The sequence below is a fragment of the Trichoderma reesei genome (assembly GCF_000167675.1).
Source record: "Trichoderma reesei QM6a unplaced genomic scaffold TRIREscaffold_5, whole genome shotgun sequence".
In the NCBI taxonomy this organism is placed as follows: domain Eukaryota; kingdom Fungi; phylum Ascomycota; class Sordariomycetes; order Hypocreales; family Hypocreaceae; genus Trichoderma; species Trichoderma reesei.
The window spans coordinates 1259946-1271159 of NW_006711152.1; the positions used below are offsets into that span (position 1 = coordinate 1259946).

At 53.2% G+C, this 11214-nt stretch overlaps 3 protein-coding genes across 3 annotated transcripts; 1 reads left to right on the forward strand and 2 right to left on the reverse strand.

The window, feature by feature from the left end:
- Nucleotides 1–100: 100 nt before the first annotated feature.
- On the forward strand, nt 101–1962 carry TRIREDRAFT_76522 (Calcium/calmodulin dependent protein kinase; the record flags this gene model as incomplete). The annotated part of the gene is made up of 6 exons (XM_006963678.1): nt 101–323; nt 464–515; nt 583–790; nt 878–1034; nt 1110–1495; nt 1576–1962. The coding sequence occupies exons 1-6, from the start codon at nt 317–319 to the stop codon at nt 1960–1962; spliced, it is 1197 nt and encodes a 398-aa protein (XP_006963740.1). The 5' UTR covers nt 101–316.
- A 657-nt stretch (nt 1963–2619) lies between these two features.
- On the reverse strand, nt 2620–3888 carry TRIREDRAFT_105631 (uncharacterized protein; the record flags this gene model as incomplete). The annotated part of the gene is made up of 2 exons (XM_006963882.1): nt 2620–3504; nt 3565–3888. The coding sequence occupies 2 exons, from the start codon at nt 3886–3888 to the stop codon at nt 2620–2622; spliced, it is 1209 nt and encodes a 402-aa protein (XP_006963944.1).
- Nucleotides 3889–7516: 3628 nt separating this feature from the next.
- TRIREDRAFT_121051 (histidyl-tRNA synthetase, class IIa) lies at nt 7517–9383 on the reverse strand. The gene is made up of 3 exons (XM_006963883.1): nt 9233–9383; nt 7962–9166; nt 7517–7905 (listed from the first exon to the last, which is right to left on the reverse strand). Exons 1-3 carry the CDS (start codon nt 9282–9284, stop codon nt 7525–7527), a joined length of 1638 nt encoding a protein of 545 aa, XP_006963945.1. The 5' UTR covers nt 9285–9383; the 3' UTR covers nt 7517–7524.
- Nucleotides 9384–11214: the final 1831 nt, after the last annotated feature.

An 11214-nucleotide genomic window follows, 5' to 3' on the forward strand; every position in this document is an offset into this window, starting at 1 on the left:
AAGGGACCTGATGAGGGGCTGCTGGAGGAACTCTCAAGGAGTATTTTGCATCGAGGCCGTATTTATTCTCAGCTCAGCCGCTGTAGCTCCTTCAGCTCTGCCTCGTCCCGTCGCCGCTGTCCTTGTCGCTCCTCCTTGCCTTCTCCTCTTCGGCTCCCTCTGGCCGCTGCTTCTCTGGTTCTTGAATTCAGACGGACCGTTCTTCCTAGGACAGCTCTCACTGGCGTCCTGCTGGCTCCGGCTCCCTGTGCTCGAATCCCAACTCTTGGCTTGAATCCCGCTCCTCGTGTGTCCAGATACCCCGCCAGACTTCAAGATGAGTTGTAAGTCGCAATTCCCTTACACCGCCGCCGGTAAAGGAGAGGGAGGCCTGCCGATGCGCCAGATTGTGCCGTACCGGGGCTATCGATCCTCAGCGCAAAACATACGAATAGTTGCTAACGAGTGCCATCTCTGGGTGTAGTCGCTGGCATGCTAAACCGCCTCCATGGCCAACCCGAGAGCTATGAGAAAAAGTACGATACCAGCCTCCGACAGCACCGGCACTGAACTCAGCGTTAACGGACCGATGTTATAATACAGAGCAAAGTACAGGTTCGGACGAACCCTCGGTGCTGGCACATACGGTGTCGTGCGCGAGGCTGATGGCCCTACCGGCAAGGTGGCCATTAAGATTATTCTGAAGAAGAGCGTCAAGGGCAACGAGCAGATGGTGTACGACGAGCTGAACCTCCTTCAGCGACTGAAGCATCCTCACATTGTCAAGTTTGTTGACTGGTTCGAGTCGAGGGTGCGTTTTCTGCCCTTTTCTGGGCGATCAAGATCCCAGTACCTATGAAGAAGGGAGACGGGACTAACATCTGCTGGCGGCACATAGGACAAGTTTTACATCGTCACTCAGCTCGCCACTGGTGGAGAGCTGTTCGACCGAATTTGCGACCAGGGCAAATTCACCGAAAAGGACGCCTCCCAGACTATCAAGCAGGTCTTGGACGCCGTGACCTACCTTCACCAGAACAATGTTGTTCACCGAGGTGAGTTGGGCAACCCTAACCCTCCCTCGATGTTGATTGCATATCGAACGCAGGAGGCTAACTGGGCTCGCGCAGATCTGAAGCCAGAGAACCTCATCTATGTAACACAGGACCCAGACTCCGATTTGGTATTGGCCGACTTTGGTATTGCCAAGACGCTGGATAGCAAAGACGAGACCCTGAAGACAATGGCTGGCTCGTTCGGCTACGCAGCCCCTGAAGTCATGGCCAAGCAGGGCCACGGAAAGCCGGTGGATATGTGGTCTCTCGGCGTCATCACTTACACCCTGCTCTGCGGATACTCCCCTTTCCGCAGCGAGAACCTTCAGGATCTGCTCGAGGAGTGCACCAGGGGGTCTGTCATCTTCCACGAGAGATACTGGAAAGACGTCAGCGCGGATGCCAAAGACTTCATCAACTGCCTCATCGTTCCCGATCCCAACAGCAGGTGGACAGCAGAGGTAAGTCCAGAGCTCCGCCATCTTCAGCAATCACGATGACTCTCGTTCGCAACAAATCTAACGTGCGTGCGAAACTATAGCAAGCACTCGGCCACATCTGGCTCAGTGGTAAGAACGCCACCGACCACGACTTGCTGCCCGAACTGCGCAAGGCTCGCGAGGCCCGCGCGAAGCTCAAGCACGCCATCCTGGCCGTCAGCCTCCGAAAACGAATCGCCGCGCTGCAAGACGTCGAGTCCGACTCGGATAGCGACGAGATGGCCGCTGCCGAGGAGGCCATTCCCGGACAGCCCGCAGCCCCCTCCAATAAGACGAACGTGCTGCGGGAAAAGGTCAAGGATGGCTCCCTCTTCCGCTCCGTGGCCCTGGCTGCCATCAAAGACCATGCCGCCAAGAAGGAGGCGGAGATCACGGATGAGGATCTGGTCAAGCAGGCCAACAGGAAGAGCTTCAACAGTGAATCTTGACCTTGAGCAGACGACAAGTCTCTTCGTTTGCGTGCTTAACTTCCTTTGTCCTATGTTGCCTGTTTTGGTTTACTTCCCCGGTTGGATTTCCTAATGGTTGGATACTCCTGTTTAGCCATTCGCAACGATTGAAAGGAATAGTCAAAAAGGGACGCCTCTTTACTTATTTACGGCCGAGAGCAAGAGAAGGATTTGGGCTTGAATGGGGTCAATATGGATCTGAGACTCATTCCCAGTCGACAATACTTTTTATATTTTTTAGTTGTGCAGCATTGCCTAGTAAAATTTCTGATACTTGCTTTATATCCTTCACTATATAAAGGCAGCCAAAGCTGCTTGAGAGAAGTGACTCTTTGTCCTACTCTTGTCTCTAGAGACTGTCTAAGCTGCAGAACCATGCGATTTCCCACGAGCGCCGGAAAAGCAACACAAGCAGCCCATCCACAATGTCTATCGGTGCCCCCTTTCGCCTCAGCTCCAAAAGCAATACAGTAATGTACACCAACAGCCAGATAACCCGAACGAAACAAGGCCCAATGCAATGTCCAAGCGATAAATGACAACAGAACACCGATATTCTATGCGATGGTAGTTTTTGTTTCTCTCTCTTTTTTGTACACACTTTTTACACTTGATCTGTTCAATTCCTTAAACATATCAGTTGATATCTGCCAAGGCGTTCTCTCGAAGAGCTTCGTACTTGCGGAAGTCGAACCGCTGTCGCTTCCAGCCGTTGGCCCTCAGCCGCTCGATCCGCGTCTGCAGCTCAAGAGCGCGCATTTCTTCGCTCAGGGCAGGCGTGGGCTTGGGGTTCTCTGCGGCGGCAATGTCGCGCTCCAACCATTCCAGGTGAGAGGCGATCTGCCGCTGCAGGTCCGAAAGCACGGTGCAGTAGTGGTGGACGGAGCGGGCATGGAGGAAGCTGTCCGCAGCTGCGGGAGTATCGTAATAGTTATCGTCATCTTGGACGACGCTGAACTCGGAGTTTGTGGGGGAAGGGAGTGGGAACTGCGGCCTCCCGGAGCTGGACCGGAGAGGCTGAGAGTAGAGGGCCAGAGGTTCCGGAGTCGGCTGGCGAACGCCCCAGTCGTCGTCGAATCCGAGGGTAGGAGAGTCTGGGCGCACGATGGGTTCATAGCTAGACTCGTAGGCTGGCTCGTGAGAAGGCTCATAAGACGGCACGTCACAGAAAGCGACGCGCTTCTTCGGCTTAGGTCGACTGTTGCGGCTTTTCAAACAGCTATCGAGGGAGCTGATCGATAGCGAGGAAGAGGAAATTCTGGTAGAGACCGTGGAGATTGAGGCGTCTGAGCCATAAGGAGTGTGGTGGCTAGTCAACGAGGGGAGAGAGCGAGAGGAGGGACGTCGCTTAGTAGCCTCATCTTCTCTGATGAGGTGGGCGGCGACGCGATAGTGATCGCGGGCTTGGTAGAGCAGCTTTGTGCGGTGCGGAGAGTTGGGTGGGAGTGAGCGGACCTGCATCTCAAGGGCAGAAGCCGCATAAAAGCGGATGTAGATGAGGCATGCTGTCTCCGGCTTGTTCTAAGGATTGCTTGTTAGTTATATTGAAACAGAAGGTATGTGCTCTTTGATATATCTTACTGAGTCCTTGATGTCGCCGAGCAGTTCATGGCATCGCAATGAGCATTGGCGATACTTTCGGTTGTTGAAGTCTCTCTTCACATCGCCCAGCGCTCTCTTCCACTGCTCAGGCGTTGAAGGGGTTGGTTTAGAGGCGACGATTGGCGCAGGAGTTGTCCGTTGTCGCGCTGTGCGCCGATCCTCCTCGTTTTCTCGCGGTCTGGACGGCGTCGATTTCCAGGATCTATCATTGTATGTCTGGTTGGATTTCCCTTCTGAGATAGAGTATGTATATTTGGAAGCTGGAATGAGCGTGCTCATACGGAGGGGGATAAGTCCCGGCATCTTGCGGATGAGTTTCGAAGGCTGACGAAGATTGGGCCAGTTGATGAAGAGAATGGTCGCCACGGCAGAGGAATGAGGGAACGTCGATAGTTGGTTGTGGTCCTCCGTTCGTGAATTTGTCTTGTCTTGGAATTGTAGTCGAGAAAGGGTAAATCGATAGGTCCCCAAGGCGTGTTGGTATATCCGATATAGAGATGATGAGATATGTAAGGAATAGACTTAGGAGAGGAGGCAGAGAGCGTGGCGTGAATAAAGAGTAGTAAAGATTCACGGAAAAGAAAATCCACTCAATTCGAGTCGCGGCGCGAGTACGTAGTGATTAAGGAAATTCGTGATATATCAAGAGGCAGGAAAGGGAAGAAATGAGCGGCACAATGCAAGACAGCAGAGATGGAAGGCGGGCAGAAACGCGAGTTCAGAAAAGACCGGTTCGCCAAGGGAGGGAAAGACTGGAGACTGTGCTCTTAAAGAAGGAGGGAGTGTTTTGCACAATGGCTGTGTAACTGGCGATAACAGTCGAGTACTCGTACGTGACAGAGGGAGAGAAAAAGAAAATAAGAGAGGAAGAAGCTCGGGCTCAACTGAGACTGGCAGACGCAGCACAGAGACCTGCCGGCATCCCGGGGGGGTCCCCAGAGGGTTCAGCGTCCCGCCACCTCGGGAAGATGATTTTTCTTTCTCTTTCTTCCCTTCCCCTTGCGTATTGACTGCTACACCTTGGCTGTTCTCCCCTCCAATTGGCGCAACGTCGATGTTCTCTCTCCGCTAGCGGTCCATGTTATGCCCTCTTTCTCGATGCTGTTGCGCCGAGTGTTTGCTGTGCGGTTGTTGATGCCGCGGTCTTCTTGCTCCCACAACACCGTCACAGCACCGTCACAATAGACAGACCCAGGAGCCTGGTGAGAACCCCGTCCAGAGGAGCTGATGCGCGGTCCAGGTCGTACTGCTAAGGTTAGCACCTGGACACTCCCCTGGCCAAGTTCCCCCCTATCCCCCTTGCACACTCACCTTGCAAGCCCTCTCTGATGCGGTAGCCGTACCAGTTGGCCGTTCTGGCAGGCTACTGGGCGCCACGCTAACGGACCCTTGCCCCTGATCCCGCTTCCCCGGGCCCTTGCTTGCGAGGAAATTGTGGCTCCTGCGGGAATGAGCTGCTGCGGTGAAATGATGGAATATTGGCAAAAAGAAACGAGGCCTGCTGCCGTCCGCGATGAGGCTGCTGTCGACTCGATAATAATCTTACAGTTGAGTCAGCGCCTTCCAGCTCAGGTACAGGTATGAACGGTAAGGTAGCATCCATGCTTATGCGTTAAAAGTCCCGTGACAAACGTGGCATGTACCAGCTACTACCTAGGTTAGTTGGTTAGGTAGGTACGACCTGTATGAGTTGGAAAGTGCAGACGCACTCGCGCTCGCGCCTTCTGCCATCGGAATCCAGCAAGCGATTTTGCGCAGGTACGATGGAGCCCTGCGTCAGAACCAAGGCAGGAACAACTCGACTGCCGCGCTAACCCCCAACGGCGCAGCACTGATGAAACAAACAATCCCACACTGAGAACCAGCAGGAACCACCAGGCCGTGTCTCTCGCTTTTTGGCAGCTTTTGTGGAATGCGCGCGTATGCACGTTAAGAAGTCACCGGATCGGACAGGCTTTTTTTCCGCCGTCGTCGTCCGTGTACTTGATACCTCTACAGAATAACACTCGACTTGGACTAACATTCCATCCGACTCCAGCTCGCAAAAAGACACGAAATGGGAGATCCGAACCTCGGCAGCAAACAGACCCGAACAAGGACCCAAACGTGTCCCGCCATACATAGCACCACCGTTCTACTAACGTCCAACTTCAACGCCAACGGCCGGCTAGAAGAATAGAAAAGGGCGCGGAAGCCAGAGAGACCCGTCCGTGGATCGCGTCCCAAAAGTCACCGGCCGCCGGATCCCTGCACCTTCAAGAGCCGAGAACTTGACGGCACCACTTGGTCGGGCATATCAGGAACTCGTGAGACAAGAGAGGTTGAGAAAAAAAAAAACGCCACCCTTTTCTTGTTTCGCGTTGTTTACCTGTGCGAGCAACATTTACATCTCGTACCAAGTCCGTCAATGCACACTGCCTTCCGAGCCATGGCCCGTCCGTGAGTCGGCCTAGGAAGCCGTGCTCGTCGGTCGTCAAAGTCTTTCTGTCCGCTCCACAGTCCCTATTGGAATGCTGATTTGCTGCAGCATGCCAAGTCTGCGCTGGCTTGCCTCGCATTTGGTGAGTGCGGTGTTGTGCCTCGTATTCATGTTCTCTCAGCTGTCGAGTTGTTGCCATTCAAGGGGGCTCACGAAGTCACCTGGCGTGGCGTGTGATTTCTGTGCTCGGTATCACCGTACACCGTATACAAGCGGTAGGCCTATTACTCAAAATTCTCAGTCTGCGTAACCCATCGTCCCACCAACAATGTGTTCATATTGATGCTTTCGGTACGGCAGATGGGAAGCTCATCAGTACTCGTACGACGTGCAAATCTCGACTTCCCCCCCACCAAATGCTTATCAGCACCTCACAGCATTGAGATCAGCACTTATCGTGATGAACCACATCTGCGGAGACCCCAAGAAGTCTTTTTTGGCCCCTTCCAAGATTAAACGCTGGTAAAACGTGGCGTTGAGGTGGGATCAATCTCGAAACAAGCCTTGGACTATTGTCCACCCAGAGCTTGTTTAGATTACAGCCTGTCAATCTGTCCTGCTCCGATAATGCCTGGGTGCCCTGTGCTGCAAAAAGATTGGCGTTTCTTTGAGCAAGGCATCCGCATATGCAATGCATCATCTTGCAGGAAGATTACTCGACTGCATGCATGCATTGCCTGTTCGCACTAACGTCGTTCGCGTAGCATCAAGGCACGATGATGATGATTTGGTCACAGCATGAGTCCATGTGACGGCTTGCATTGGGCATCTTATTGTCCGTCTCACATGCTGCCAGATAAGAACTCCAGCCCCGCGGTGAGCCACAGTTGCACTGCTGCTCCATCATCTTGCTTGTAAGCCGCCATCTGCGAGATAACATGTTGAGATGTCTTTTTGCCTTTCAACCAACTCCAGATCGAGAATCGTGTTGGATCGAGTTCACGTACATTGTACAAACATCTCCATCGACAATCCAGCCAACACGGACAGATGGGTGGGAGACCAACAACACTATAAACGGAGATCAAGTCGATCCATACGTCTCGCCGGCATGTACTGACTCTTTGTTTGTCTTTCGTTTCCGTTTACAAGAAGAACCATGCTAATATCATGTAGGCCGTGTCGGTATTTGTCATGTCGAGTCAAGTTGGTACATACTAGATCATGATACTACTATATAACACCTGTTGCCGAAAGCATCATCTCGACGACAACAAGGACGCTATGATATCAAACGAAGTGCAAACACCAAGGCTCCTGCAAGTCGTCTAGAGCAACTTAAGTCCGGTCCTGCGGCCGACTTGATCCCGTGCAAAAGTACAAGCGAGCATCTTATTCCCTGCAACGACCCCTGCAACGACCCTCACCTTGCAAAGTCCACATTATGCCGTGTACAGATTGCCCAAATTGCTGCATTGCACGCGGGCCGCCAAATATCAATTCATTTTGGTAAGCATCGTCTATGAAGCCGGGGTCTCGGTAGCATCCGCCGCTGGGGTCTCTTCCGCCTTGGGAGCCTCCACCACCTCCGCGGCCTTGGCCTTGGCTGCCTGGTCGCCCTTGATACCGTCCACCACCCTGAGGCCCTCAGCCTGTATCGTGATGCTCTCCAGATCCCGCTTGCGCTGTATCCGGTACTTGAGCTCTTCCGCCATGCGCGTCATGTCCACCAGCACACCCTCCTTCTCGGGGTGTCCATCCTTGAGGCCCATCTCCTTGATCTTGACTTTGCCTTGAGCCAGCTCGTCTTCACCAATGAAGATGGCGAAAGGAACGCTGTTGGCCTCGGCAGCCTTAAATTGAGCCTGCATCTTCGGCTTGGTCTTGTAAAGGAACTCGGCCTTTCATCCTTTAGTTAGCCTTGGTTGCGTGTTAATGATGGAGCAGAAGTCCTTACCTTGATGCCGGCTTTCCAGAGCTTTGAGCAAATCTCCAAGCGCTCCTTGACCAGTCCCTTTCCTCCAAACGCCATGACATAGACGTCGACCTCATTGCCTCGCACCTGGTCGACTGACTTGTCCGCTGCCATGCGGGCCTTGGTAATGGAGAAGATACGGTCGACACCAAAGGAGATGCCGACACAGGGGATCTGGTTCTTTCCGGAGAACATGCCAACGAGGTTGTCGTATCGACCGCCAGCGGCCACACTTCCGACACCGATGGTGGGGTCATCGGATCGGTCCTCGTCGTCCCCTTTGCCCTTGGACTTCTTCTTGGATGCCTTTGCGGCATCTTCCGATCCGGGAGTCGCCTCGGGGGCAGAGCCTTCAGTGACGACTTCATAAATGAGGCCGGTGTAGTAGTCCAAACCGCGAGCCAGGCCAAGGTCAAATGAAACCCTGTCCAAAGCATCAAAGGCCTCGAGATACTCAAAGAGGAGAGAAACATCCTCGATGCCCTGCTTCATAGACTCGTTGGCCGACAGCTTCTCATCGTTGCGCAGCTTTTCGAGCAGATCGTGGCGGCCTCTTAGAACCACCCATTCTCCAATACGGTCTGCGACATCCTCAGCCAGACCCTTCTCCTCGGTCATCTCTTTCCGGACGTCCGCCCACGGCAGCTTGTCGAGCTTGTCGACTGCGGAAGAGATTGTTCGGATCTTGGCCTCGGGGACACCGCAGACCTGGAAGATACCATCGAGGATCTTGCGGTGGTTGAGCTTGATGGTGTAAGCGCCGTTCCAGCCCAGCCCCTCAAAGACTTCCGTGATGATGCGAATGACTTCGGCGTCGGGCAACATGGCGTCATAGTTGCCAGCAATGTCGAAATCGCACTGGTAAAACTCTCGCATCCTGCCCTTGGTCATGGCAGGCTGGTCTCGGCGGTAGACCTTTGCGATGTGGTAGCGCTTGATGTTCTGAATGTCCTTGTTCATCGCCAGGAAACGGGCAAAGGGGACCGTCAGGTCGTATCTCAGCGAGCACAGCTCACCGCCCTGGTCGGCGAGGTCGTAGATGAGCTTGCTGTCCTCGCCATATTTGCCAGCCAAGATTTCCTTGAGCTCGAAGACGGGAGTGTCAATGGTGACTCCGCCGTGGCGCTTGAAGACTTCGGTGATGGTGCTGAAGATCTTGTCTCGGATGACCATGTCCTTGCCACTCCCGTGGGGTAAGTAAGCTTGGAGTTCATTTGCGATTCTCGATTCTCCTGAAAAGAGTCACAACTTACAATCCTTGGTGCCCTTGGCGGTCTTGAGCTCGAACCTCGTCTTGGGAGCCATTTCGACAGGCGGTGTCTGTGAGTGATAGGAGGGGATTCTGAGGTAAAGAGGAGTCGCAATTCGTGGTCTTTGTAGTTGCGACAGTGGCCGAAGGGGTCGGAGAGACCTGAATGCAGCCAAAACAATCTTCATCCGAGGGGTGGAGGGGAAAAATTAGGCCTGGAGTTGTGGCAGGAGTCATCGGCGCTGTTTACATGGTGGTGGCTCGACAAGGCGGGGCGGGCAAGGCGGAATTTTGTTATCGATAAGGAATGGGTAAACAGTCATAACTGCGCATATGATGAAGCCACCTGAAATGCGTCATAGGTACCCTGCATCAACACGAGATGGCCCTTCGTGTGAGTAATTTTCTTGACACCTGCGTGTAAAAGGAGGGGCCCGGGGCATCTTTTTGTTCGATTTTGCAATGAACCAGTCAGACATCACTTCGCCCCCCGTGTTTGCATGTGAGAGTTCACATGTCAGTTATAGATACATGACTACCTAGTACATGAGTTCGACTGTAAGACGAGACCATCCAGGGTAAGCAATGGAAGGACGCAGAGAAACAGCCCTTCTCCTTTGCAATTATAATTCTCGATACCTTCTGTTGAAGCCTTGAGGTACCTTGAGATAAGTCCTCGGTTGAAGGGTTGCAATATTTTACCTATTGAATAGCGATACTCCCTACAACCTCAGAGGCCATTCTCAAAGCCCTTCGGCAAAATCCAGGGCACTTCTCCCTTGGACAACATCTGAACAGAGTCGCTTCCTGTCTTTCTGCTTTCCCTTCTGTCTGTTGTCTCCCTTTCACGAATTGGCAGAATGACTCACGCCTTATAGAACACGATTACGTATGTATCTGTTTATACCTTATGTTCAGCTACCTACCTACCTGACCTTGCCTACCCTAGGTATACTCAAACAGCGTATCCGGCTCAGGTTGCAAGTCGAGCTTCGACACTGCCAAAACCTCCTGACTTGCGCTCTGCAAAGAACAACCTAAAGCTCGCACAGCTAGGTAACTAGGCAACAATGACAACTGTGGCAACCATGCGAAGAAGTAGTATCTGCCAATAATCAGAAAGTATTGAAGGGCTATACATAGGCTCTGACTCTCTGAATCAGCGACAGCCAGCGGAGGGTGCACCCCTTTTGACTGATGCCGCACAGAACGGTACCAGAGAGCATCAACTGTGGAGCGCCACCACGGCCTGAACAGCACCTCTCCCGATCAATTGGCTGCGGGCTTCCCAGGTTCTGCTCACTGCGCCCCTCACCAGCGCATCGCAATATCAAGGATGCATGTAAACAATCCATCACATTGCTTGACCTGTGCTGCTGCTGCGCCGTCCATCTGCCGTCACATCTTTCCTTTCCATCCTTGCTGTCCTGTTTCCCTTCCTTTTCTTTCCTCTGCCTTCCACTTCGACTGTTACTTCTATGCAGAGTCTGACGCTCCTGCAACCTGATTCCGCGAATTCTCGCTTCAGCCTTCTTCGATTCGTTTCCAGTACCTCCATTGTCTTAGTCCCGAGTTGTCATTAATTGCATTTCCTCTTCTGGCTCTCCCCCCCCCATCCAGCCAAGGTACGAAAAGGTACCTACCTGAGCCTTCGGGTGTCCTAACCTGGCTCATCTTCATTTCCTCCCTTGTCACGCGGCCGGCCCGTCTAGAAGCGCGGAAAATAGGTCGCAGTGACAGCGGCAGCTGTTGCAGGTACCAAGCAAGCAATAATACGAGACGAGACCTCAGCTAGAAGGGATCTAGAAATTGGACGAGGGGGCTTCCCCTTTTGACCCTTTGCGCATCGAGCAGCCGCAGCCGCAGCCGCAGTAATAGTACAGTACTCTCGGGTACCTGGCCGCAGCACCACGGGGCGCTGCCACTCCCGGTATCCACAGGTCAATCTGCTGCTACCCAAAGGCGTACCCAGTAATTTTTGCCGGC